Raw genomic sequence first — 24,675 nt, 5'->3', positions numbered from 1 at the left:
CCCAGGGCGCGGCTCCCAGCCGGCGGGGTTGGAGGGGCGGTGTGAGGGCGGTGCGGAACTGGGCGCTTCGGGACCGCCCCCCCACCAGCCTCCCCCCCCCCCCACTAGCTGGGCGGAGCCGCGCCGCTCTCCGGCCTTGGGGCTGGCGGCCGCGCTGAGTCCTGTGCGCTCCTGCGAGGTCAGTCTTCCTCCCGCCGAACCGGGCGCGCGCGGCCGCGATGAGCTGGGAGTTGCTACTGTGGCTGCTGGCGCTGTGCGCGCTCGTCGCGCTCGTGGTGCAGCTGCTGCGCTTCCTGCGGGCGGATGGCGACTTGACTCTGCTGTGGGCCGAGTGGCAGGGGCGACGCCCAGGTGAGGCCCCGCAGCCGCGCCACCCGTGGGGGGATGGGGGGATGCCGGGCTCCGTGCGGCCGTGCCCGGTGTCGCCGCATCCCTCCGGCTGGCGTGGAGCTTCCCCGCCTTTCCTTGGGGCTGCCTGTGGGGGAGGAAAAAGCCGTGGCCAACGAGGCGGTCCTGTCCCTTTGTCTCTCGCGGGGGTCAGCGAGGTCTTGCCCGCTTGGCGAACGAGGAGGGCGCCGGAATGGGCGGAGCGCCCTCGGGACCCGAAATTCTTACCCGGGCTCCCAGGGGCTCTGCTGCTGCGTCCACGGAGTCCACCACTTTGACGAGCAGTGCCGGTCCCCTGAGTTTGTAAAGGAGCCAGCCTCCTTTTGATAACCGGAGCCCGGTTCATCTCCTTCCTCAAGTTGTCGCGAGTGGTGAAGTAAAGTGAGTGTCCGGACTTACCCCCCTACGCACGTACTGGGATGAAAGTATCACCCCGGAAAGAACTGGATTTTGCCCGGGGCGAGATCATCGCTGGCATCCTGAGGGGCATTCTGCCTCTCCCACTTTCATCTGTACCCTGGTTAGAATTTGGTGGTTGTTTCCTAAACACATTCTTTGTGCGCAAGCGATGTGACACGACCTCTAGCCTTTACAGCGACTCTTGCAAAGTAGGCGTTATTAATCTGAGGTACCCGGAGCTAGGCGTTGGATCTGTGAGCACTAGGGGATGTGGGGTTTGCCTGGACCTAGTTTCCTGTGTGTCCATACCCAAAACACATGTGAGGAAGTTTACTCTTCTTTCCAAGCAGTCCTGGGAGGGCAGGGCAGCGATATGGCTCCCAAGGGTGTCAAAACTGGTTCCTGAGGATTAAAGTCTTAGAGGGTACAGTGCTTTGTGTTCCTCTAAAGCTCAGCCCTACCGCACAAAGTCTTATTCCTTAATATTTCATTTGTCTCGTTGCATTTTCTTGGGGATAACATCTGGAGTGCTGACATTATTGAGTTGGTGGAAATACACCTATGCAGGGTCAACGCTACAAAACGGTGTCAAAGAGGTGCTTGTGATTGTCAGACCTCTGGATGAGTCCTTCTCTTGTCCGATGGCTGCCCTCTGCTTTGTGGATATTTCCATTTGATCCTGAGTGCTTTTGTGTTAATTTTGATTTAGGATTACCTAAAAATAGTTTTTTTAATTTAATTCTGCAAAAGTTATCTGATCCATTAGTTATGTAAAGTGCTGAAGAGGAAGAATGTTGCCAATGCCTGAATGAATAATTAACAGCTGGTTAAAGTTATTATCACATATCAAGCAAAAATTAAAAGTTGACCAAAAATAGTTTTTGGAAATTCATTTAATCTTTTCAGTGTTTTACTTTAGTTGGAAAAATAATTTTGAAGGATTTTAAGATACATTTAGTTACATTGCTATTATTATGAACTTTTAGAATAGGGTAACTTGCATGCTAATGGCTTTTAAATTTTAATTTAACTTTGTTTTTAAATTTAGTCATTCTTTTTAAAAATTTTTTTAAAAGATTTTATTTAATTATTTGACAGACAAAGATCACAAGTAGGCAGAGAGGCAGGCAGAGAGAGAGGAGGAAGCAGGCTCCCTGCTGAGCAGAGCCCCCCCACCCCCATGCGGGGCTCCATCCCAGGACCCTGGGATCATGACCTGAGCCGAAGGCAGAGGCTTTAACCCACTGCGCCACCCAGGCGCCCCAAATTTAGTCATTCTTAAACCTGTGTTGACTGTAGAGTAAGGTTTCGAGAACTCTTTGTTTATGTATAAAGTACAGAACACATAAATGGGGGTACAGTATATCTGGTGTTAAAAATTTGAGGGAGTTTTTAGGGAAAAAAAAAAAACACTAGAAAGTATACTGTGGGTTGGGAGTGTGATAATAAAACAAAGTTAAAGGCACATGGAGTTACACTCAGGTCCCCATCAGATTCCCAGAACGATTTAGACTGAAAAGATAGGCAGACTCTATTAAGGTAAAAAAAATATAGATACATAGATAGATATACAATAGATAGGTTTGTAAATAAGTAAATCCTCCTTGTCTTCTCCATTGGTTTATTATTTTGTCACCTTAGAAAATAGACAATATACTCACATGCTACAAAAGTTAACAACACAAAAGGATATATGATTAAAAGCTGCCCCCAACCACCAAGTATGCTTCTCTGAAGTCAACCAACTTTTCCCATCTTTTATGTATCCTTCTAGAGAAATTCTCCATGTTTCCAAGGGTGTATCTCCCATGGTGAAATTGAAGGGTGACTATAGATACTGCACAGAGATCCAGAAAAATCCATGGCACAAGTCCAGAGTAGGAAATCTCCAGCAGCAGCAGTAGCAGCAGCACACCAGAGGAAAATTCAAGTTTTAGTTGGCAGTAACCACCATGTGAGTGGTGTCTCAAATGACTGCCAAAAAAGATTTGGCAGGTGTGGGAGGCATGTAGTGTGTGAAGCAAAACAAGGCAGTCCACAGTAGGTATCTTCTGAATGGCTGCTTGTGTTATGCCTGAGTTTTTGTGTCCGAGAGACCACCAAGGAGCCAACACCGATGCAATCGCACGAGGGTTTATTTGGCAAGCTTAAGCTTGGACCCAAGTGTACCCCGACACAGCGGAGCAGGGACTTGGACCCCGAACTGGATTACAGTCAGAGTTTTTAAAGGCAGATTAGGGGTGGCACCCCTACTCGGATTGAGCCACAACTGTTGGCTCAGCAGTAGGTGAGGACAAAGAAGATGTTCAGAAGGGCTGTCAGGGTAAAGAAGACTGTCAGGATATTGGAGGCCTGGTTATTATCAAGTCAAGGCCATTTCCCCCTTTAATGAGGCACTAACATGACGACAATTGGGAGTTTCCTGGTGGAATGTCACATTCCTCCTATCAAGTGTTCTTGTTAGTGAGGTTTAGGTTTAACTTTATTTCCATTTTCTTCTGCCTCAACCTCCTTCAGTTTTATAAGTAACTAAATTACTTATCTCTGGAAGTTGGGCTATTGATAAGATAGCTTCTTTATTGTAAATCTCTAGGATATTTATAAACCAAGGGAGACTCCTGTCTTGCAGGATTGTGGTCTCTGCTAGTTAACTATTTGTTTTTCTTTTAGGGCAGCCAGGGGTGCCTGAGGAATGTCACACATATTACTGAGGGGAGTGGGTGGAGAGGGGTACAAGGTGCCAGCTTTTTCTTTGTCAAGATGGCTGTACTTACGTCAGGGCTAGACTCGAGGTGGGTACAGCCTTGTTTTTCTTGGCCTCCACACTTGTATGTGTCAAGGCCTCTGTGCTAGACCCTGGGACACCCTGGTGGCCAGGCAAGCCATTGCCCGGACCTCATGGGAGTCCTGGATCCTTCTCTGGCCAGTTCTGTTCAATAGGAACATTGCCCAGCTAGAGTTTGTACAAAGGGGTGTGAGCCAAGTAGTGAAGAAACCTGAAGCCATGTCATCTGAGGGAAGGTCACAGATATTGGAGGTGTTTATTTACCCTAAGAGAAGCAAGAGATGAGAGGATTTAGGGAAGACACGTAAGCTATCTTCAGATACACAAGGGACTGTCAATATGTGAGCCAGGCGTGATTTATTTTTTCTGTTAATACAAGCAGAGCTGTTGCCAACTGATACGGAGCTGCAGAAGTTAAAGGTAGATCACAATATAAGAAAGAATCCTTGACTCCTTGAATGATCAGACTAGTCCAAGGAAGGAGGGGGTGCTTTGGAGAGAACTAGCTTCCACATCCTTTGAGGGAATTAAATAGACGTTAGTCAACAGCTTGAGGAGAGAATTCTCAAACTGGATTGGGGCTGGAACTCTTGTGAAGTTTCCTTCTAACTCTGAGAATCTGCTTTTAGAGACTCTGTAGGGGACGCCTTTGTGTCTGTTAGATTCTCTGGAACTGGGAAACAAAAGTTGGTGCTAAATACACAAGTTTTCTTCTCCAGGCTGGGCCAGAACTCTAGGTATCCTGAGGTAAGCAAGACCCTAATGGTTTTCATTATTTGTTTCAAGTCATATTTGCTTAGTGGTGTAAACAGGAAGAAATTTTTGTGAGCTGTATGCCAGTTAGTAAATAGTTAGTTTTATTTACTCTCTAGTTTGAGTATTGCAGAATTTTGGAATAATGAGAGGTCAGTCTGAATGTACATTCTGTTCTTCCTGAAGGAGTCCTCTGTTGTGCATTTCCATAGAAGTCCATCGTATGACAGGAAGGCATTGTCGCCTAGACATAGTATTTGGGATGTTTCCAGCCTTGATTCAGATACTTACGTGAAACCTCTTTCCTGAAGACAAGTTTTGTTTTCTTGAACATCTAAGAAACAGTTGAGTTTTATAGGATTGATCATATTAAAATGTGGGCACCACTGGTCAGGGTGTGGCTTTGGAGCTAGATGTACCTGAGCTTATATCCCAGCTCTGCTGGAGTGGGGTGCTTACTCCACAGTTACTGATGTAGTTCTTTCTCTATTCCAGTGTCTGTGCTAGGCGCTGAATAGTGAACAAGGCAGACAGGGTCCCAGCCTTAAGGGAATTTGCAGTCTAGTGGGGTAATGTCTGTAATCCTGTTTCTTTTCCTTGTTTATAAAATTAAGATAATTCTTACTTCATAAGTTTCTTGTGAGGGTTCTAATAAGGTAATGTGTTTAAGCATGTAGGAAGTAATAAGAAGTATTAAACCTTTATAGTTAAGAACCCCCTTATCCCTGGCTGGAGAAATTAGAGTATGCATATTATTGGGTGAATATTCTGTGTGTTGCTGCTGTAGAGTCTATTTGTTAAACACTTTTAGCAATGAGTAGTTAACATTTTACTAAGCACTGAGTATGTGTCAGACTCTGCTCTGGATATTTATTTTAACTCATTTTTTTCTCAACAATGCTATGAGGGAGATTTTACTAATCCAGTTTTCCAGTTGTGGAACATTAAGGCACCAAGCTTTCACAGCAGGGCGTTTCCTTGCTGTGTGTGGTGGAGCCAGGATCTGAACCCTGGAAGTCTCCAGAGCTTGTAATATGTTACTAGACAGGTTTTAGCATGGTCTGACTAAAACAGTAAACTGATTTCCCAATTTTATTTTTTATGATCTCAAATCAGAAGTGTGTGTGGTGGGGCGCCTGGGCGGCTCAATCATTATGTGTCTGCCTTTGGCTCAGGTGCTGATCCCAGCATCCTGGGATCCAGGCCCACATGGGGCTCCCTGCTCAGCAGGAAGCCTTCTTTTCCCTCTCCTGCTTCCCCTGCTTGTATTCCCTCTCTCACTATCTCTCTCCCTCTCTCTGTCAAATAAATAAAAATCTTAAAAAAAAAAAAAAAAGAAGTGTGATTCCTTGTTTATTTTGTTTTTTACTTATTTGAGAGAGAGAGAGCAAGCAGGAACAGGGGGAGTGCCAGAGCAACAAGCTGACTGCCCACAGAGTGGGGAGGCCCAATGCGGGGCTTGATCCCAGGATCCTGGGGATCATGACCTGAGCCAAAGGCAGACACTTAATTGACTGTGCCAACAGACGTCCCTGTATTCATGCCTTTTTAAAAAAAAAAATTAGGTAGGAGGGGTTTCTGAGGATATTAAATTAAAAACTTTTAAAATCACTTTATTGAGGTACGATTAGCATGTAAAAAACGGTACATATTTAATGTATACAACTCAGTGAGTTTGAGGTAAGTGTATACCTGTGAGATCATCACCAGTATCAAGGCCGTAAATAGAGGATATTTAAACTTTTAAACCCCACATATTATTGTCTTCATATTTAGTGGTATTGTTTATGACTATCTTTTTTATGGGTGTAATCCACAGCCCATTTCCTGCTCACTGCCCACGTTTTTCTCCCTAGAATGGGAGCTGACCGACATGGTGATATGGGTGACTGGAGCGTCGAGTGGGATCGGTGAGGAGCTGGCTTACCAGCTGTCTAAACTGGGAGTGTCCCTTGTGCTGTCCGCCAGAAGAGTGCAGGAGCTGGAAAGGGTGAAGAGAAAGTGCCTTGGTGAGTAAACATAAAATGGCAGCAGTGCTTCCTAGAAGTAAACCAGAATCCGAATTCAAATACAATTCTGAGAATTTTAAGAGGAAAGAGTGGGATTTTCCCAGGCAGTCTCCTCTGGTTCCAAATGCTTCCAATACTCAGATTCAAATCTTCTTCATGAGCTGCCCTTGCCTTTTTCTTCTCTTTTCCTGACACCTTTCTAGTTCACTTTTTTTTTTTTTTAAGCCTTATTTCTAGCTAGTTGACATACAGTATAATATTCGTGTCAGGTGTACAGTGTACTGATTCAGCACTTCCATACATCTCCAGGTGCTCATCAAAGTGAGTCACTCCTTAATCCCATAACCTATTTAAACCCCTCCCCTCAGCCACCTCTCCTCTGGTAACCATCAGTTTGTTCTCTAGAGTTAGGAGTCTGTTTCCTGGGTTGTCTCTCACTCTTTTACCACTTTGCTTGTTTATTCTGCTTCTTAAATTCCACGAATAAGTGAAATCATGTGGTATTTGTCTTTCTCTGACTAACTTATCTACTGACATTCTACTTTCTACTTCTTAGCTCCATCCATGTCTCTGCAAATAGCAAGATTTCATTCTTTTTTTTTTTATGGCTGAGTAGTATTTCATTGTATATACACACCACGACTTCTTGGTGCATTCATCAATCGGTGGACACTTGGGCCACATCCATATCTTGGCTATTGTACATAATGCTGCCATAACATAGGGGTGCATGTATCCCTTTGAATTAGTGTTTTTGTATTCTTTGGGTAGGTACCCAGTAGTGCAATTACTGGATTGAAGATAGTTCTATTTTTTAGTTTTTGAGGAAGCTTCATGCTGTCTTCCACAGTGGCTGGACCACTTTGCATTTTGACCAACAGTACATCAGTGTCTTTCTCTCCACATCCTCACCAACATGTGTTGTTTGTTGTGCTTTTGGTTTTAGCCATTCTGACAGGTGAGAGGTGACATCTCATTATAGTTTTGATTTGCATTTCCCTCATGATAAGTGATGATGAGCATCTTTTCATGTGTCTGTGGGCTATCTGAATATTTTCTGTGGAGAAATGTCTGTTCATTTTTTTCTGCTCATTTTTTTAAAGGTTTTTATTTGAATTCCAGTTAGTTAACATGCAATGTATTATTAGTCTCAGGTGTACAGTTCACTGATTCAGCACCTGGAGCTCATCGTGAGTTTGCGCTCCTTACTCCCCATCACCTATTCAGCTCACCTCCCCCCTCTTTGCCCCCCTCCCACCTCACCTCGAGGAGCCATCAGTTTGTTCTCTATAGTTGAGTCCGCTTCTTGGTTTGCCTCTCTTTCTTTTTTCTTTATAGTTGTTTCTTTTGTTTCTTAGTGCTCGCTTTCGCAGTATACATACTAAAATAGTTTTGTTTCTTAAATTCCACATATGAGTGAAATCATGTGCTATTTGTCTCTCTCTGACTGACTGACTAACTTCGCTCAGCATAATATTCTAGCTCCATCCTTGTCATTGCAAATTATGTCTACTTACAAATTGGGTTGTTCATTTTGGGGGAGTTGAGTTTTTGTAAGTTGTTTATATGTTTTGGATACTAGGCTTTCACTGGATATGTCATTTGCAAATATCTTCTCCCATTCAGTAGGTTGCCTTTTAGTTTTGTTGATGGCTTCCTTGGTTGTACAGAAGCTTTTTATTTTGATGTAGGCCCAATAGCTTTTGTTTCCCTTGCCGCAAGAGACATAGCTAGGAGGAAGTTGCCGTAGTTAATGTCAAAGAAGTTACTGCCAGTGTTCCCTTCTAGGATTTTCGTTTGTTTGTCTTTTTAAGTAGGCTGCAATCCCAGCCTGGAGCCCAGCATGGGGCTTAAACATAAGTGACCCTGAGATCAAGACCTGAGCGGATATCAAAAGTAGGATACTTAGCCGACTGAGCCACCCATGCACCTCTCCCTTCTTTTGATGGTTTCCTGTCTCACATTTAGGTCTTTAATCCATTTTGAATTTATTTTTGTGTATGCTGTAAGAAGGTGGTCCAGGTTTCATTCTTTCACATGTTGCTGTCCAGTTCTCCCCACACCATTTGTTGAAGAGTCTTTTTCCCATTGGGTAGTCTTTCCTGCTTTGTAAAAGATTTAATTGGCCATATCATTGTGGGCTTATTTCTGGATTTTCTATTCTGTTTCACTGATCTATGTGTGCCTTTCTACGTTTCTTTTGCACTGACCCTTGCTATTAGGGAGTGACCACCAATTCCTTCAAATGCTGGTGGGTTTTCAGTGACCACATACCTTTTTATTTTTGTCTTAGAGAAAGAACAGTTTGATTGTTATGTACGGCATACATGTATGTAACCACAGAAATTTAATTAGAAAGGATCCTTAATTTTGCTAAAATGTCAGCTATTAAAGTCATATGGGATGCTATAAGATTTTTGTTATAAAAATGAAAGAGCAAAAAAAAAAGGAAAGAATAGGAATTGAATAGGTTTTAAAATGCAGCTTGAGATCATATTCATATTCATAAATTGAGCAACCATGTTAATTTTTTATTTTTGGGGGCCTGGGTTTGGTATAGTTATAGTCACATGAAAGCAGTCTCAAGTTATAAAGTGATTATTTCTCATGGGGCATTTAGTCCCTAAAATGAGATAATTTTGAATTTTCAGGCAGACCATTCTTTTGGTTATCTGTCTACCTGTTGTTCTTTAAACATTAACCACCCAAAAAAGGGGAGTCAACAGACAGGTCCGCAAGGCCTCTTTCCCAGTGTTGCTATCAGAGGCCTCTTGGGTTTTGCGCAGCGACACTCCCATGGTAGCTGTTCCTCCAGCTGTTGAGACTGGCAAGTCCTGTACTGGCAGAAGCAAACCATGTCCGCATTTCTTGGCTGGAGGGAGGCTGGTTGTTTTCCTTTCTTCTGTCCGATCACTGGTGCAAGCATTTCCATTTCTCTTAAATAGTTCATGTTTCACAGTTTAGACTTTCCCATAAATCCTTTCTACCCCTTTTATTTCCTCTCCTTGCTTGTTTTTCTAATTGGCATTACTTATTGCATTTTTTTCTTTTTTCTTTTTTAAGATCTTATTTATTTATTTGAGAGAGAGATCACAAGTAGGCAGAGAGGCAGGCAGAGAGAGAAGGGGAAGATGCAGGGCCTGATCCCAGGACCTTGAGACCATGACCTGAGCCAAAGGCAGAGGCTTAACCCACTGAGCCACCCAGGCGCCCCACTTGTTGTATATCAATATTAGGGCCTTATTCTTTTGATGAGTAGCCACGGAAAGGGCCAATCTAGCTCCATCTGTTTCTTGATTGGGTATTTCAGGATTGTGCCCTGTTCCTTGTTTGCTTCCTGGAATCCTTTTCTCTGGAAGGAAGTGCCTATGTGTCATGTGAGTGGGGAACTCTGAAGGCCTAAATTGTTTTTCTTTTTCATGTGTGTAAAGGGCAGCTATACTTTGTGCACCTATCATAAGACAAATGTACCTCTGTAGTTCTAAAGAAATAGCTCTAAAATTTCTGCTTTTTTTTTTTTTTTTTGCTTGTAGCTTAATCTTGATTTCTTTTAGAGCATGTTCCAATGTTAGACTGTATATATTCATGTTGAGGAGAGCCACCCTACTTCCTGGGGACCCAGCTAGGTTTTTGTTTAATAAGATGTTGTCTCAGGGGACACCTGGGTGGCTCAGTGGGTTAAGCCACTGCCTTCGGCTCAGGTCATGATCTCAGGGTCCTGAGATCGAGTCCTGCAACGGGCTCTCTGCTTAGCAGGGAGCCTGCTTCCCCCCCCCCCCATCTGCCTTTCTGCCTACTTGTGATCTCTCCCTGTCAAATAAATAAATAAAACTTAAAAAAAAAAAAAAAGATGTTGCCTCGGGGCAGGTGGTTGGCTCAGCAGTTAAAGCCTCTGCCCTCAGCTCAGGTCATGATCCCAGGGGATGGAGCCCCACATCAGGCTCTCTGTTTGGCAGGGAGCCTGCTTCCCTCTCTCTCTCTCTCTCCCTGCCTCTCTGCCTCCTTGTGATCTCTGTCTGTCAAATAAATAAATAAAATCTTAAAAAAAAATGTTTAAAAAAAAAAAGATGTTGCCTCATTACCACCAGTCCTCTCGGTCACTGAGAGAAATTCTTCCACAAAGCCGCCAGAAATGAGTTTGTTGCCAAGTCGAATTGTAGGGTGGGTGTTAAACCTAATGCAAGTAGTGAGAAGCCTGATTGAACTCTCATGACTTCGGTACTAATTTTTAAATGTGTTTATCTAGAGAATGGCAATTTAAAAGAAAAAGATATACTCATTTTGCCACTTGACCTGACTGACAGAAGTTCCCATGAAGCGGCCACCAAAGTGGTTCTCCAGGAGTTTGGTAAAGTAAGGAGCCATTTTGAATCAACAAGTCTTGCTTTGACACAGATATGAAAGAGATTCCCATCTTTGTGCTATACTGAAAGGGCTTTAGGTAAATGGGTCCCTGTGCCCATGAGTCTCTTATACTCACAGTCTTGGCTTTATGTAATTTGTACTTTCCATACCTTAATAAGTACTAATTCCTTGATGTAAACAAAAGAAAGTAAAAATTCACTGTGCCTTTTATTTTTGTGGTATTTATAAAAAGTCACTTATGATGGGAAATTATTTCCATAGGTGAATTCTGGTTTTATTTTCTCTCTTTCTTGCTGACTTTTGGAAATTCACCATTCCACTGATTTTTTTTCAAGTTAATGATACAACAGACTATCCCTAAGAACTGCATCAATCCATTTACAGGTCATCCCCAAAGTGCCTTTTTCTGATTTTATTTAACTAGATTGACATTCTGGTCAACAATGCTGGAAGATCCCAGCGTTCTTTGGGTGTGGACACCAGCCTGGATGTCTTCAAAGAACTAATAGAACTTAACTACTTAGGGACAGTGTCCTTGACATTGTGTGTTCTGCCTCACATGATCGAGAGGAAGCAAGGAAAGATTGTTACCGTGAATAGCCTCCTGGGTATCATATCTGCACCCCTTTCTACTGGATACTGTGCCAGCAAACATGCTCTGCGGGTAAGGCTGCTCTGATGGTACTGATCTAAATATGTATATGGGAGATATGGCCATTTCTGCAAGAGGTTATGGGAACTGGGCAGTGATGTAAGGAAAGAGCAAGAATGACCCATGGAGACTTCTGTTAGAGGACATATCCAGAAGATGCTGAAAAGGACTTGAATCTCACAGGCATCTTCCTAATTCAGCAAACACGTATCAAGTATCTATACTGTGCTATGCCATGCACTACAACATGGAGATATAAAGAAATGGTCCCTACCCTCAAGAAGTGTTTAGTCTTGTCAGCCTGTCACCCTTATCTTCATCTTTACCAGATCTTTGTGGCAAATTTGGGATCTACACCTCATTTCTTCCACACACACTTGAGGTTGTATTTGTCATTCTCATTTTTGTGGCTTCTTTTTCTTTCCCCATTGTAGTGGGCATTTATTTTCTCTGATCTAACTATATGTGCATGTCAGAAATAGGAGCTCCCCACTGGATGAGTAGCCCTGGGCTTCATATCCTTACTAGGACTAGGCTTGAATCTGCTGACCATGGCTTCACTGAAAGAAAAGCTAGTCATGGCAGAGGCTAGGAGAAAAGCTTGACTTGGGTTGCTTAAGTTCCTGGATGTAAATATTGGAAAGACATGAAGTTTTCATGTTGGCTTCAGGATAGATATGAAAACATATTATTAAACTGTAACATGGAACAAATTAGATCCTAAGGCCAATAGGAGACACATAATTTATAATTAATGTTGTTGAGGGTCATTGTAAGTAGCATGTTACACTGTTGGAATAATGAGATACAACGGCTGAATGGTCCTCGCAGTTTCATGAAGATCTGAAGCTTGTTCTTGAGGGAACCCTCTTTCCACTGCAGAGAGTGGACAGTTGCAGAGTGGTGAACCGGTGACCACACTGCACACATCCCCATATTTGGTGCTGGGTTAGTAGTCACTTCTTGCAGAGCCATTGGGCAAGTCTCAGGCAGGCAGATAAGGGAAGGCAGTCAACTTTCTCATGACATGCAGAGTGCTTTCAGTGAAACACAGCCTGGCCTGCCCTCCAGGACTCACTGTGGTGCTGCTGGATTTGATCGTCGGCTACAACATGGCAGGTTGAGACTCTATAGTTAGTTAAACCAGTAGCTGAACCCTGGGACCAGGAAGCACTTTTCTAAGAATGTTTTTCCTTTCTTGATTCCCAGCAAGCTCTAAAGTGAATTTGTTTATCATTGCAAAGTTTATACTCTGTACCAGACGTGATTGCAGACAAGGGGGTGCATTAGCATCTGACATGTTGGCTTTCGTGGTGTCCTCATCCTTTTTTGCTACACAGAGGCGAAAGGTTAAGGGTATGAAAGTTCTTGAATTTACAAAAAGCCTTTTTTCCTGTCCGTTTGAGGTAGACACTTTATTAATCTCTGACTCAGGAGCCCTACCTGCCCCTGTTGATTGGTGGTCAGCATTGGAAGCTGGTAACTGGTTAATGGTGGACATTAAAAGAACACATTCTGAGTTAGCTGTTTAGTCTCTTCAGTTGTTAACTCAGCTTATACCTATGCAGTCTTGGAACATTTCCTAATTTAGAAAAGAGATAAGGGGAAGTAGATGTTTACTCCCTATTCGGTTTAGAAATAGCCAGTATCTTTAAATCTATAGAGTCTAGCTTGTGTTTACAAAAGCCATCAAGTAAGCACACATACTATTTTTTAACCAGCCACGTACTCTCTTGCTAACCCTAAAAGTAAATGTCTGCTGAAATGAATTGTCTGTTAAAATAGTAATATACATAGAAAATTCTTCTTCCTCTTTGATAATTTCTCTTAGGTATTACTAACCCCTCTCTCTCCTTCTTGTGCCAGCACTGGCACTTTAGACCACTTTGAGGGATAAAAGTGGCCCAACCTCAGTGATTCTCAGTGGAGAACACACACCTCTTTGGGAGTGGGGAGCTAGGGATGGTCTGAGCAGGGTATGTCAGAATAATCTCCAGGGATGGTTTTCCACTTGTCCAGCATATACCATAAAAAATCACTGATGCCATGAGCCACCACTGCCAAGAGGGGCGAACCATTACTACCGGAAGGTGACAATGCCTGAATATGCCTGTCCTATATTGCTCCCAGTCTTACACTTAAAGTTACTTAGTAAGGTTGCCCAATTATATTTCATATCTTTTAGTAGGCATTTCAAAGCGTATTTTGATAATTGTCCCCCATAAAAAGTTAAAAGAAAAGTAATTTCATGCTAATAGCAAATATGAGATATGTGTATTTAATTTTATTTGCCTTTTTTTTTTCATATTAGGGTTTTTTTAACTGCCTCCGAGCTGAACTTGCTACATACCCAGGTATAGTTGTATCTAACATTTGTCCAGGACCTGTGCAATCAAATATTGTGAAGAATTCCCTAGTTGGAGATGTCCAAAAGGTAAAAGTGCCTCAGAGAATAATTTAAATGATTTAGTGGTTATATATTGATATTGTATCACTATGTCTCAGGGCTTAGAATTTTTCTGACATGTTAGACCAACATGTTACCATGTTATGAATGATTTACAATACTTAACCTTATGGCACCTGGAACACTGTTAAGGTTAGCTGATGGTGCTTTGGCATTAAGTTTTAATAAAGGCTAAAGAAACTGAGAAGATACTGCTTATAAATAATCCACTGTTATGTGGGCTGTCAATATTCTTAAAGCCTAGCTTCTGTCAATTCATAAGTCATAGTGACATTGAAAGGTTCTGTCTGGCTGAATTGTAGTACATGAAATCTTCTGGGATTTTCAAGAGGGGCAATGGCGAAGGAGCTTAGGAAAAGCTTTGCCAAACTGAGGTAATTTTAGGTTAGCTTCACCTGTGCTAAGCACAGGCCTGTGCTTCCCTCAGATCATGAATTACACATAGTGTTACCCAGTGGAAGGCAAATGTCCTGTGAAGAATTCAGTCTCACTCAATCATACAAAATCCAACAAAAGACCGTGAAATTTTTCTTCTTTTCAATGAAGGTCGATTTCTGCTGAGACATAAATCTATTTCTGCATGTATGTAAAAGTTTACAGATACCATTTATATCTTCACATTTTCTGTGGAGGCTCTAGGGTAGAATAGAATGAGTGTGCTCTTCTAGGAATGAGGTGATTTGGACTGTAGAAATGGTTACTGCTAATGGTCTGTGGGAGCACAGCTGAGTCACTACCTCTCTGGGCCTCAGTTTATTTGTAGAATGATAGGGGGTTAACTAGATGAGCAGTACCAGATTTGTTCACTACCAGAAACTGCATTTATTCTCTTCCTCCATTTTATCCCCATGGTGTCCATGTCTCTTGCTAAGTGGATTAGTAATTTGTTTAAAAACTTTTATTGCTAAAATGACATATAGTTATCAGTAAATACATTAAAGGTGATCTAAGGAAAAGCAAAGAACCTTCATCTTTTGTTGAGCCTGCACCATCTTATCTGGTAAGTATATGATTTCTCTTAGGCTTTTGGATATATTACAAATAGCTTATAGACACCCATTAGTAGCTATGGGTACTGCAAATGGGCATGAGTCCCACTGAAAGAGTCACTCCACTAGATGACCTCTATGTCCTTTCTAGCTTAAAAGTTCTGTGAAATATCTTGGATAAATACTCAGCATTCACTTAATTTCCTTTTGTTAACATTTTCTTAGACCATAGGCGTTGATACTGACCAGTCCCACAAGATGGCGACCAGTCGTTGTGTGCGGCTGATGTTAATCAGCATGGCCAATGACTTGAAAGAAGTTTGGATCACGGATCAGCCTTTTTTATTAATAACATATTTGTGGCAATATATGCCTACCTGGGCCTGGTGGCTAACCAACAAATTAGGGAAGAAAAGGATTGAGAACTTTAAGAATGGTTTGGTAAGACCCATTTATACACTTTTTTCTTCTTTTTTAAGATTTTATTTATTTATTTGACACAGAGAGAGAGAGACAGTGAGAGAGAGGGAACACAAGCAGGGGGAGTGGGAGAGGGAGAAGCAGGCTTCACGTTGAGTAGGGAGCCTGACACGGGGCTCCATCCCAGGACCCTGGGATCATGGCCCAAGCCGAAGGCAGACACTTAACGACTGAGCCACCCAAGCACTCCTACCGCTTAATACAGATCAGTCTTGTAGGAAAGTATGAATTTTCCAGTGCTTGAAAACTTTTCTTACTGACCCTCCATCCACCTCATGATATATATAAAAGAGATAAAAAGAATTGTGTCCCCTGTGCATTTCTGTTGGTTTACTATAAATTACTACTGGTCTTAGAGAAAGAGGTTTCTTCAAGGTAAAATCAAATCAAAGATTGACATTCTGTCTTCTACACTTCCTGACCAGTGCATGGGTCAAAATATTCTTTCTCTACTGCTTTCCACAAGTTCCTACCTGGTATGGGTTTCTTGGGTTGATACCTGGCCTTCCCTCCCACTTCTCCCCAGGATGAAGTATACCTCAGCCCGTGCTTAACTCTGTCAAAGCTCTTACCGCACTGTTAAAACATATGCACTCTCTCTGTGTAGTGCTGGTTCCTTTGGCCTCATTCTGGAAGCACTGTGAATATGTGATGTGTGCCAAAATGTCTATGTCTGAGAAAAATACGGTGATTATTCATTCTTTTGGCACTCATTCTTAAAGAAAAGTGAGGAATATTATGGGCTATTTCTGAGAAAATTGTGACCATCACAAGGGTTTGATGTATAAAGATCACAGAAAATGTAATGAGTTAAGCCAAAAATTATAGATAGGATAATGGAAAGAAAAGCCATTTCTGTGGATGGTTTCTATCATAAAATATGTTTTCAAAGACTGTTTCTTCTAGAAGTAAGTTAGCAGGGTTTGATATATATAGAGAATTATTCAGTGGAAGCATACCATATGTATCATTATGTAATCTACTACTATTTAAGCGATCCACAATTTGTTAGGCACTTAATTTATTCCCAGTTTTTGCAGGACAGTGAACATGAATTAGTGAAAAAAGTAAACAACCAAAATGCTTAAAGAGACTTAAGGGTTATAAAACTTCCTTGATGCATTAAACAAGTTCCAAGCTGGAAAAATCCTGAAGGCCATTCATTGGCTACCAAGTTGTAATGTGGACAATTTATAGTGTTTTGGTAATGTTGGGATGTAGGGTGGGATTGTTCCAAAGGTAGAGGTTCATCAAAGATTTACATCTGACTTTTTTTTCTTTTTAAGATTTTATTTATTTATTTGACAGACAGAGATCACAAGTAGGCAGAGAGGCAGGCAGAGAGAGAGAGAGAGAGAGAGAGAGAGAGGGAAGCAGGCTTCCTGCGGAGCAGGGAGCCCGATGCGGGGCTCGATCCCAGGACCCTGAGATCATGACCCGAGCCGAAGGCAGCAGCCCAAACCACTGAGCCACCCAGGCGCCCCTACATCTGACTTTTGAACTCGGAGGACAACTGGTAGAATGGTATTGTGCCCAGTGATGGATGAGAACTGAGAAAGAAAGGGCTTCACGCTGGGAGGTGACATATAACGTCCTGTTTGAACATGGAGCCTCATACCCAGGCTCCCTGGGTAGAAATCCCAGCTCTATCCTGTGACCTCATCCCTCAATCTCAGGCAAGTTCTTCTCTGTCCGTCAGTCTTCCCATCAGCAAAATGGAGATTAATGATGCACTTAGTCATAGGATTGTCATAGGGAGTGAGTGAGTAAGTACATGGAAAGCTCTTAAAACATGTCTTGGAGTGTTATGCTTGTTAAGTATTAGCTCTTAATGCTTTTGTTTTGATGGTAGCAGGATATTTAGCTAATTGATAAAGATGAAAGAGTTCAGCGACAGGGTAGGGAGAGAATACATTGTAAAAGTGATTGATTGGGTTCACGAGAAGAGGGGACCAGGGGCGAGAGCTCTGTTCAGTGCCACTATAGCAGTTGTGCTTTTTGGAATGTCCACAATAACATTATTTTGTCTTGTTTATAGATTATCTAACTGTAAAATAGACAGTACTCAGTAAATCAAGCATTTGATTAAATCAAGTCCTTTCTAAAATGATGGCTTTTCTCTTCCTACCACTAACTTTAATATATTATTACATTGTCTTTTTTTTTTTTTTTAAATAGGTTTTATTTATTTATTTGAGAGAAAGTGTGAGCAGAGGGGAGGGGCAGAGGGAGAGGGAGAAAGAGAGTCCTCACTGACATGGGCTCAATCCCACAACCCGAGATCATGATCTGAGCCAAAGGCAGATGTTTAAGCAACCAAGCTACCTGGGAGCCCCTGCTTACTTCATGGTCTTATCGTTAATCACTTTTTTTTAAAAAAGATTTTATTTACTTATTTGACAGAGAGAAATCACAAGTAGATGGAGAGGCAGGCAGAGAGAGAGAGAGGGAAGCAGGCTCCCTGCTGAGCAGAGAGCCCAATGCGGGACTCGATCCCAGGACCCTGAGATCCATGACCTGAGCTGAAGGCAGTGGCTTAACCCACTGAGCCACCCAGGCGTCTGTTAATCACTTTTTTAATGATAAACTGCATATCCTTTCATTTCCCAAGGATATTTCTGAAATAAAATCCCTCCTTCTTTACACGAAATCATATCAACTAAAGAAAAAAATTGTTCCTCACTTTTTTTTTTTTAAGATTTTATTTATTTATTTGAGAGAGATACAGTGAGAGAGAGCATGAGCAAGGAGAAGGTCGGAGGGAGAAGCAGACTCCCCATGGAGCTGGGAGCCTGATGCGGGACTTGATCCTGGGACTCCGGGATCATAACCTGAGCCGAAGGCAGTTGTCCAACCAACTGAGCCACCAGGCGTCCCTGTTCCTCACTTCTTTAATTCAAGTTTTCTCCCTGTTTTTTCCCCATTATTTTCTATATTATATATATAAATAAATATATATATCCATCTACTTATTGAAATTTGCTTATAAAGCATCTATGTTAAGATGATGCCAATATAGCTTATCCCAAACTAAATGTACTTATTGATAATACTTGAATTTATTTCTGTTGCTAGGAACATTATGTCTGGAACTTTGTTTTTATGAATGTACGTTATTTTTCAGGATCAAGAACAATAGCTGCACTGAATTGTGTTATTTATTATTTATTATTTTGTTCTTAGTGGAAATTCTTAGAAGAGTTAAATGTATATCTTGCCCAATGAAATGTCACATCTTAAGAATTACTGAGTTGCCTTGGTTTACCTTTTTAAGCAAGATTCTAGAAGTTCACAAATCATTTTCGAGTTATCTGTCAGATACTACAATTCTAAATACCCTGGCCTATTCTTTGTATTTATTTATTTATTTATTTTTTAAGGGTTCATTTATTTAGAGAACGAGCAAACATGAGCAAGGGGAGGGGCAGAGGGAGAGAATCTCAAGCAGACCTCTGCTGAGTGTGAAGCCCCAGAGTGGAGCTCGATCTCACAACCCTGAGATCATAACCTGAGCTGAAATCAGGAGTTGGAGGCTTAACCAACTGAGCTACCCAGTGCTCCAATTCTTTATATTTATTATAGGTATGATATGCTGGTCCAGAAGAGTAATGGTAGATATTTCAGCATTTAAGAAATGCCATGGGCAGATGCTAATATGATATTTATACCTGATAGAGGATATAATGATGCTAAATCCTACAGAGATATTTTTGTGTAGGTCTAGAATTCTGGCTATGATTTTTATTCTAATTTAAGCATTTGCTCAGGTTTTATAAGGATTCTTAACAGTGAATCATAATGCTATAGCTCCTGAAAACAGAAGGACTTTGTAAAAAACAAAATAGGGTACATATAAGGAGGGTCTGATTCATGTTACTGTCACTTTGTTGCAGGATGCAGATATCTCTTACTTTAAAGCCTGGAAGACAAAACATGACTGAAGGAGGAGTACTTGTATTTTTTAAGCCACCGGAGGTAAAATTGAAAAACAGCAATCTTCTTATACACTGAAGACTAACTTACGATTTTACTTTCAGTAGATACAACTTTTCTTTCAACATGTAATAATTAATAAACTATTACCATGAATCTTGCAATAAAGATATTAACACATACTGCATTCTTGGATAAAAAAAGCATTTTTTGTATTTTTTTAATTAATTTCAGAGGTAGAGTTTAGTGATTCACCAGTTGCATATAATACCCAGTGCTCTCACATGCTCTCCTTAATGCCCATCACCCTGACCCCATTCCCCCCACCCACCTCCCCTCCAGCAAAAAAAGCATTTCGAAATAACTCTAGCATATATACGTAAGATCTAGTTTAGTAGAATGCTAACCCAAGAATTATAGTAAACATAAATGTATGGAATAGTACACAAAGCAGAGTATGGAGAAAAGAGATAATAAAGAAGTATCTGAAATGGACCTGTCTCTAAGGTACTCACACTCTTAGAAGAGCTAACAGGTACAGACGACTACAATTTGAAGCAGCAAACAGGGCTCATAGGAGCCATCATCAAGCCTCTGCCATATGCACTTTGCTGTACTGAAGTGCTTTGTATGAGTTAGTTCATTTATTCCTCATAACAACCCACTAAGGTATGTGGTATTATCCTTCTTTATAGAGGAAGAAATAGATGCTCGAAGCAAGTAGGTATTACTCTCCCCTCAGGTGGCTATCCTTACGAAAAGGGGAAGATGACAGAGGTAGACCATGGGGTACAGCAGCAATGGAATAAAGAGGGTGTAGTATGGGGATAAAATAAAATACACAAGAGTGCTCTTGTGCAACCAGTGATGAAAATGGGCATTATGACTAATTGATTACACTGCACCCGGGGTAGAAATAAGACGAATTAATGGAACAATTCTAGAATGCTACAAAATAACATTGTCATATAGCATGATATAGACTGTAAGCATAAATAACTCAGAAAAGGGAGAGATTTGAATATAGAATAGTGCGACTTGAATATGATAACCACTACACTATAGAAACCCCTCTGTAGCATAGAGAATAGTGTGGAAGTCATTTGTGGAGAAGACGATTTGCAAGATCTTTGCAAGATTTCAAGATGAGCCTTGAAAGGGTGGAATTCAGACAAAGGTTTCAAGAGATTGGAGTACAGGTCGGTTTTTATTTGTCATGAAGTCTACAGACCTTGTCATTGTGCTTGCCAATGTTTAGGGTTTGTTGAGAATATGCCAGCCTTCCAGAATGTTATGAATGAAAACTCATAGAGACTGAAATTAGCATGGTATGAGGATGAAGGAAAAATGAGAGTTGAGTTTGCTCAATTACTCCAGCCAATCAAGGGTAGAAGAGGCATAAATAAATTAAAATGACTTTAAAAATTCATCTGTATGGTATTCTTCTATGGCATGTACAATTATATACTTTATTATGTATAAACCCTTTCTTTTTTGATCTTTTTTGTGAGCAACCCAAGATGGAAAAGCAGCTTTTTGTCGAAGTTCATTTTGTCAAAAATAGTCAAGGACTGTGAAACCAAGTGTTCACATACTGACTTTTTAAAAAGTTTATTATTTTGCCCTGACCTCTCATTTCCTAACCATTATCTTAAATGGCCCTTGAAGATGGGAAGGAAACGGTGTACTCATTCCATCAATGCTGAAAGGCAGATATGGGGTTGTGCAAGGGGACAGCTGGTGAGCTGGTTAGCACAGTTACCAGTAGAAGCTATGGCTTTAGATTTAGTCTGCTCAACTACTGGGTGCACCAGTAAGTCTCGTGAGACCTCACTCACAATCAGTTATTCAGAGGCTAAATAACATATCCTACCAAACAAATATCCCATTATTTTAACATCTATTATTATTTTTAACACTGAAGTGTAGTTGATGTACTGTGGGCTGCACATATATAAAGTATTCAATTTTATATGTTTTGACATACATGGCCACACTTGTGAAATCACTGCACAACCAAGGCAGCAAATATATTCATCAGCCCCAAAAGTTCTTTTGTGCCCTTTGTAATTATTTCCCCTGCCTATCCCACCCCAGGTAACCAATGATGTGCTTTCTGTTACTATAGATTTGTTTGCATTTTCTACAGTTTATATAAATGAAATAACAGTTTATACACAGCTACTGTTGGTGGGAATGTAAAATGGTACATACAACTAATTTGAAAAAGTTTCACAGTTTCTTAAAATTTAAACCTACACCTACCCTATGCTCTAGCCATTCTAGTCCTAGGTATGTTCCCAAGAAAAATGAAAACATATGTTCATACAAGGACTTGTAAATGAATGTTCATAAAAGCTTTTACATAATAGTACCACACTGTAAAAAACCCAAATTCCACAACATGAATGAAATAAACTGTAGAATAGTCCATATAATGGGAGTACTACTCAGCAACAAAAAGGAATGATCCATTGATACATGCAACAACATGGATGAATCTAAAAATAAACCAGAGCATCTGAGTCTAGATTTTTTTCTTTTTCAGGCCATTTTAAATTAAAAATTCAATTTCTTTAGTGATTATAATATATTGAGTTTGTCTATTTCATCATTTTTTAGTTTTGGCTGAGTTTTAGGAGTATGTGGCTTTTAAGAATTGTCTAAGTTATCAAATTTATGAATATAAATTACATTCAGAGTTACTATTGTAAGATGTGAATTTAGTGCCATTGTATTATCTGTAAAGTCCCTGTTTCTGTATATTGTCTTTGTTCCTTTCTGGTCTATGTTACTTTTGGGCTTTCTTTTCATGTATAGGATCCCCTTTAGTATTTCTTGCAGGGCTGTTAAGTGATCACAAATTCTTTTAGTTTCTGTTTGTCCTAGAAGATCTCTATCTCCTTCCATTCTGAATGACATCCTAGCTGGATAAAGTATTCTTGGCTGCATGTCTTTCTCATTTAATACACTGAATATATGCCAGCCCTTTCTGGCCTGCTAGATCTCTGGATAGGTCTGCTGCCAGCCTAGTGTTTCCACCATTGTAGGTTATGAGATTTGCCTTGAGTTGCTTTCAGGATTTTCCTTTTATCTCTGAAATTTGCAAGCTTCACTATTCTATTTCGGCATGTTGGTCTATTTTTATTATTTTTGAGGGCTTTTTTGGACTCTACCTTTTGGACTTGAATACCTGCTCCCTTCACCCAAATTAGGGAAGGTCTCAGTTATGATTTGCTCAAATATATCATCTCTCCCTCTATCTTTTCTTCCCCTAGAACTCCAATAATTCTATTATTTTTTCACTTTATGGTAGTGCTGATTTCTGGTCTTTCCTCATGGGAAAGTTAGTTTTTCTTTCTTTCCTCAGCTTCCTTACTTTCCATCATCTTGTCTTCTATGTCACTGATTCTTCTGCTTCACTTACCCCAGCTGTTAGAGCATCCAATTTAGACTGCATCTCAGCTAAAACATTTTTAATTTGGACCTGATTAGATATATTTCTGCACTAAGAGTTTTTCTAGTGTCTTTTATGCTTTTTTCGAGCCCAGCTAGTAACTTTATCATCATCATCCTGAGTTCTAGCTCTGATATTTTACTTATAGCTATATCAATTAGATCTGTGCCAGACACTATTACTTCTGGTTCTTTCCTTTGTTGTGAATTCCTCTTCTAGTCATTTTGGCCAGGGAAGAATGGACAAATGAGAGAACAACAACAACAAAAAATATCAACCAAAACCCAAGTGAAATACATAGTAGACAAATCTGAAGAGGTCAGAAACCAAAAAATTAGAGAAAAAATGGAGAAAAGAGAGAATATAATCTTCCAAGTGGACAAATTAGGGTGATCTACTTGGTCCTGGGTGTATTTGTTAGAAGACAATAAATCCCAAAATTGTAAAGAAAGCGGTCTCTCTCTCTCTCGCTCTCTCTCTCTATATATACACACACACACAAATAAATTGAATACAGGGAAAGGAAGCCAAAAATGAAGAATATATCTATAAAATGTAAAAATGAAAGTTAATAAAAAGATTAAAAAACAAAGAATTGAAATAGGAAACGAGTTGAAAAGGAAAAAAAGAAAAAAAAAAGGAAAATTTTAAACTGAAAAATAAAGGAATCATGAGAGGAAACCTCAAATTCTATATATTATTTTTGTCCTAGCACTGGAGTTTTGCAGTTCTTTGTACTTGGTAAGGTTGGTGTTCCCCTGATGTACCAGCAGGTCCTCTGGGGGAGAGGTCCACTGCACTGATTTTCAGGTGTCTTTGCCTAGGAGTTGCACCACCCCTTCCCAGGGGGCAGAGCTCAGTACAAGCTGCTTTGGGTTGTTCTATGTGGCTTTTTTTCCCTGAAGGCTTACTACACTGCTTTAGAGGATGAATATAAAAATGGAAGCACCCAATCTCCAGTGCTGGAGCTGAAAGATCAACTCCTCCCCAACTCCCACCCCCAGTAAACCCTCAGGGAAAAATCAATCTGTACTTTTGTGTATACCAAACTCTGCAGACTTCTGCAGCATGTGCTTGTGCCATTCCTCCAGTAGGAGGGAGGAAGGCGGAGGGTCACCGCATTTCTGTCCTTTGCAGGGCTCCTGCATGGACTGTGGTGGCCAGATTGTTCCCTGGTTCGTGGTTTATGGCAAACTGAGCTGAGAACCCCCTCCCAGGCTCACTGACTATAGCCAGTTTCTCCACTCTGATGCTTGGGGCTCTGCTGGCACAGGTATCCCCATTCTTTCTGTGACCATAGGGTTCTGTGACTGTGAGACCACACAAGCCTCACCCACGATTCTGTCCTGCTTTGCCACCTGAGTGCCTTTCAGGCAGGAATGTCTCTTGGAGGAGATTTTTAAAAGTTCCATTTTGTGTTCTGGGGCTATATCACTTTCTAGTAGCTGGTCTATGGGGCTCCCTTGCCCACTCCCCCATCCCACCATTTACCTTATGATATATCCCCCTTTGATTCACTGCTCTGTACCTCCTACCTTGTGAAAAGTGGCTGCCTTTCTATGTGTAGAATTCCACCAATTCTTTTCTTACATTTCAGGTTGGGTTTGACCTGAATTTCAACCATATTAAATGTCAAAACAAAACAGCACACAAATAATCCAATCAAGAAATGGGCAGAGGACATGAACAGACATTTCTGCAAAGAAGACATCCAGATGGCCAACAGACACATGAAAAAGTGCTCCATATCACTCAGCATCAGGGAAACACAAATCAAAACCACAATGAGCTATCACCTCACACCAGTCAGAATGGCTAAAATCAACAAGTCAGGAAATGACAGATGTTGGCGAGGATGCGGAGAAAGGGGAACCCTCCTACACTGTTGGTGGGAATGCAAGCTGGTGCAACCACTCTGGAAAACAGCATGGAGGTTCCTCAAAATGTTGAAAATAGAACAGCCCTATGACCCAGCAATTGCACTACTGGGTATTTACCC

General features: G+C 41.0%; 1 protein-coding gene across 3 annotated transcripts; it reads left to right on the top strand.

Annotated features, from left to right (window-relative positions):
- The first annotated feature begins 106 nt into the window (after positions 1-106).
- On the top strand, positions 107-24,411 carry DHRS7 (dehydrogenase/reductase 7). Of its 3 annotated transcripts, XM_004738875.3 has the most exons (8): positions 108-351; positions 6,181-6,333; positions 10,580-10,686; positions 11,123-11,362; positions 13,662-13,784; positions 15,032-15,247; positions 19,180-19,261; positions 24,274-24,406. In XM_004738875.3, the coding sequence occupies exons 1-7, from the start codon at positions 219-221 to the stop codon at positions 19,225-19,227; spliced, it is 1,020 nt and encodes a 339-aa protein (XP_004738932.1). In that variant the 5' UTR covers positions 108-218; the 3' UTR covers positions 19,228-19,261; positions 24,274-24,406. The 3 variants fall into 3 exon arrangements, with proteins under 3 accessions (XP_044926070.1, XP_004738932.1, XP_004738931.1); XM_045070135.1 differs by lacking the exon at positions 19,180-19,261 and having other exon boundaries at positions 107-351; positions 24,274-24,411; XM_004738874.2 differs by lacking the exon at positions 24,274-24,406 and having other exon boundaries at positions 19,180-19,406.
- The last annotated feature ends 264 nt before the right edge of the window (positions 24,412-24,675 follow it).

This window comes from Mustela putorius, unplaced genomic scaffold (genome assembly GCF_011764305.1).
Source record: "Mustela putorius furo isolate JIRA1106 unplaced genomic scaffold, ASM1176430v1.1 tig00000129_pilon_pilon_pilon, whole genome shotgun sequence".
Lineage (NCBI taxonomy): Eukaryota > Metazoa > Chordata > Mammalia > Carnivora > Mustelidae > Mustela > Mustela putorius.
The sequence above is the reverse complement of the archived record's forward strand: the minus strand, read 5'-3'. Positions and strand labels throughout refer to the sequence as shown.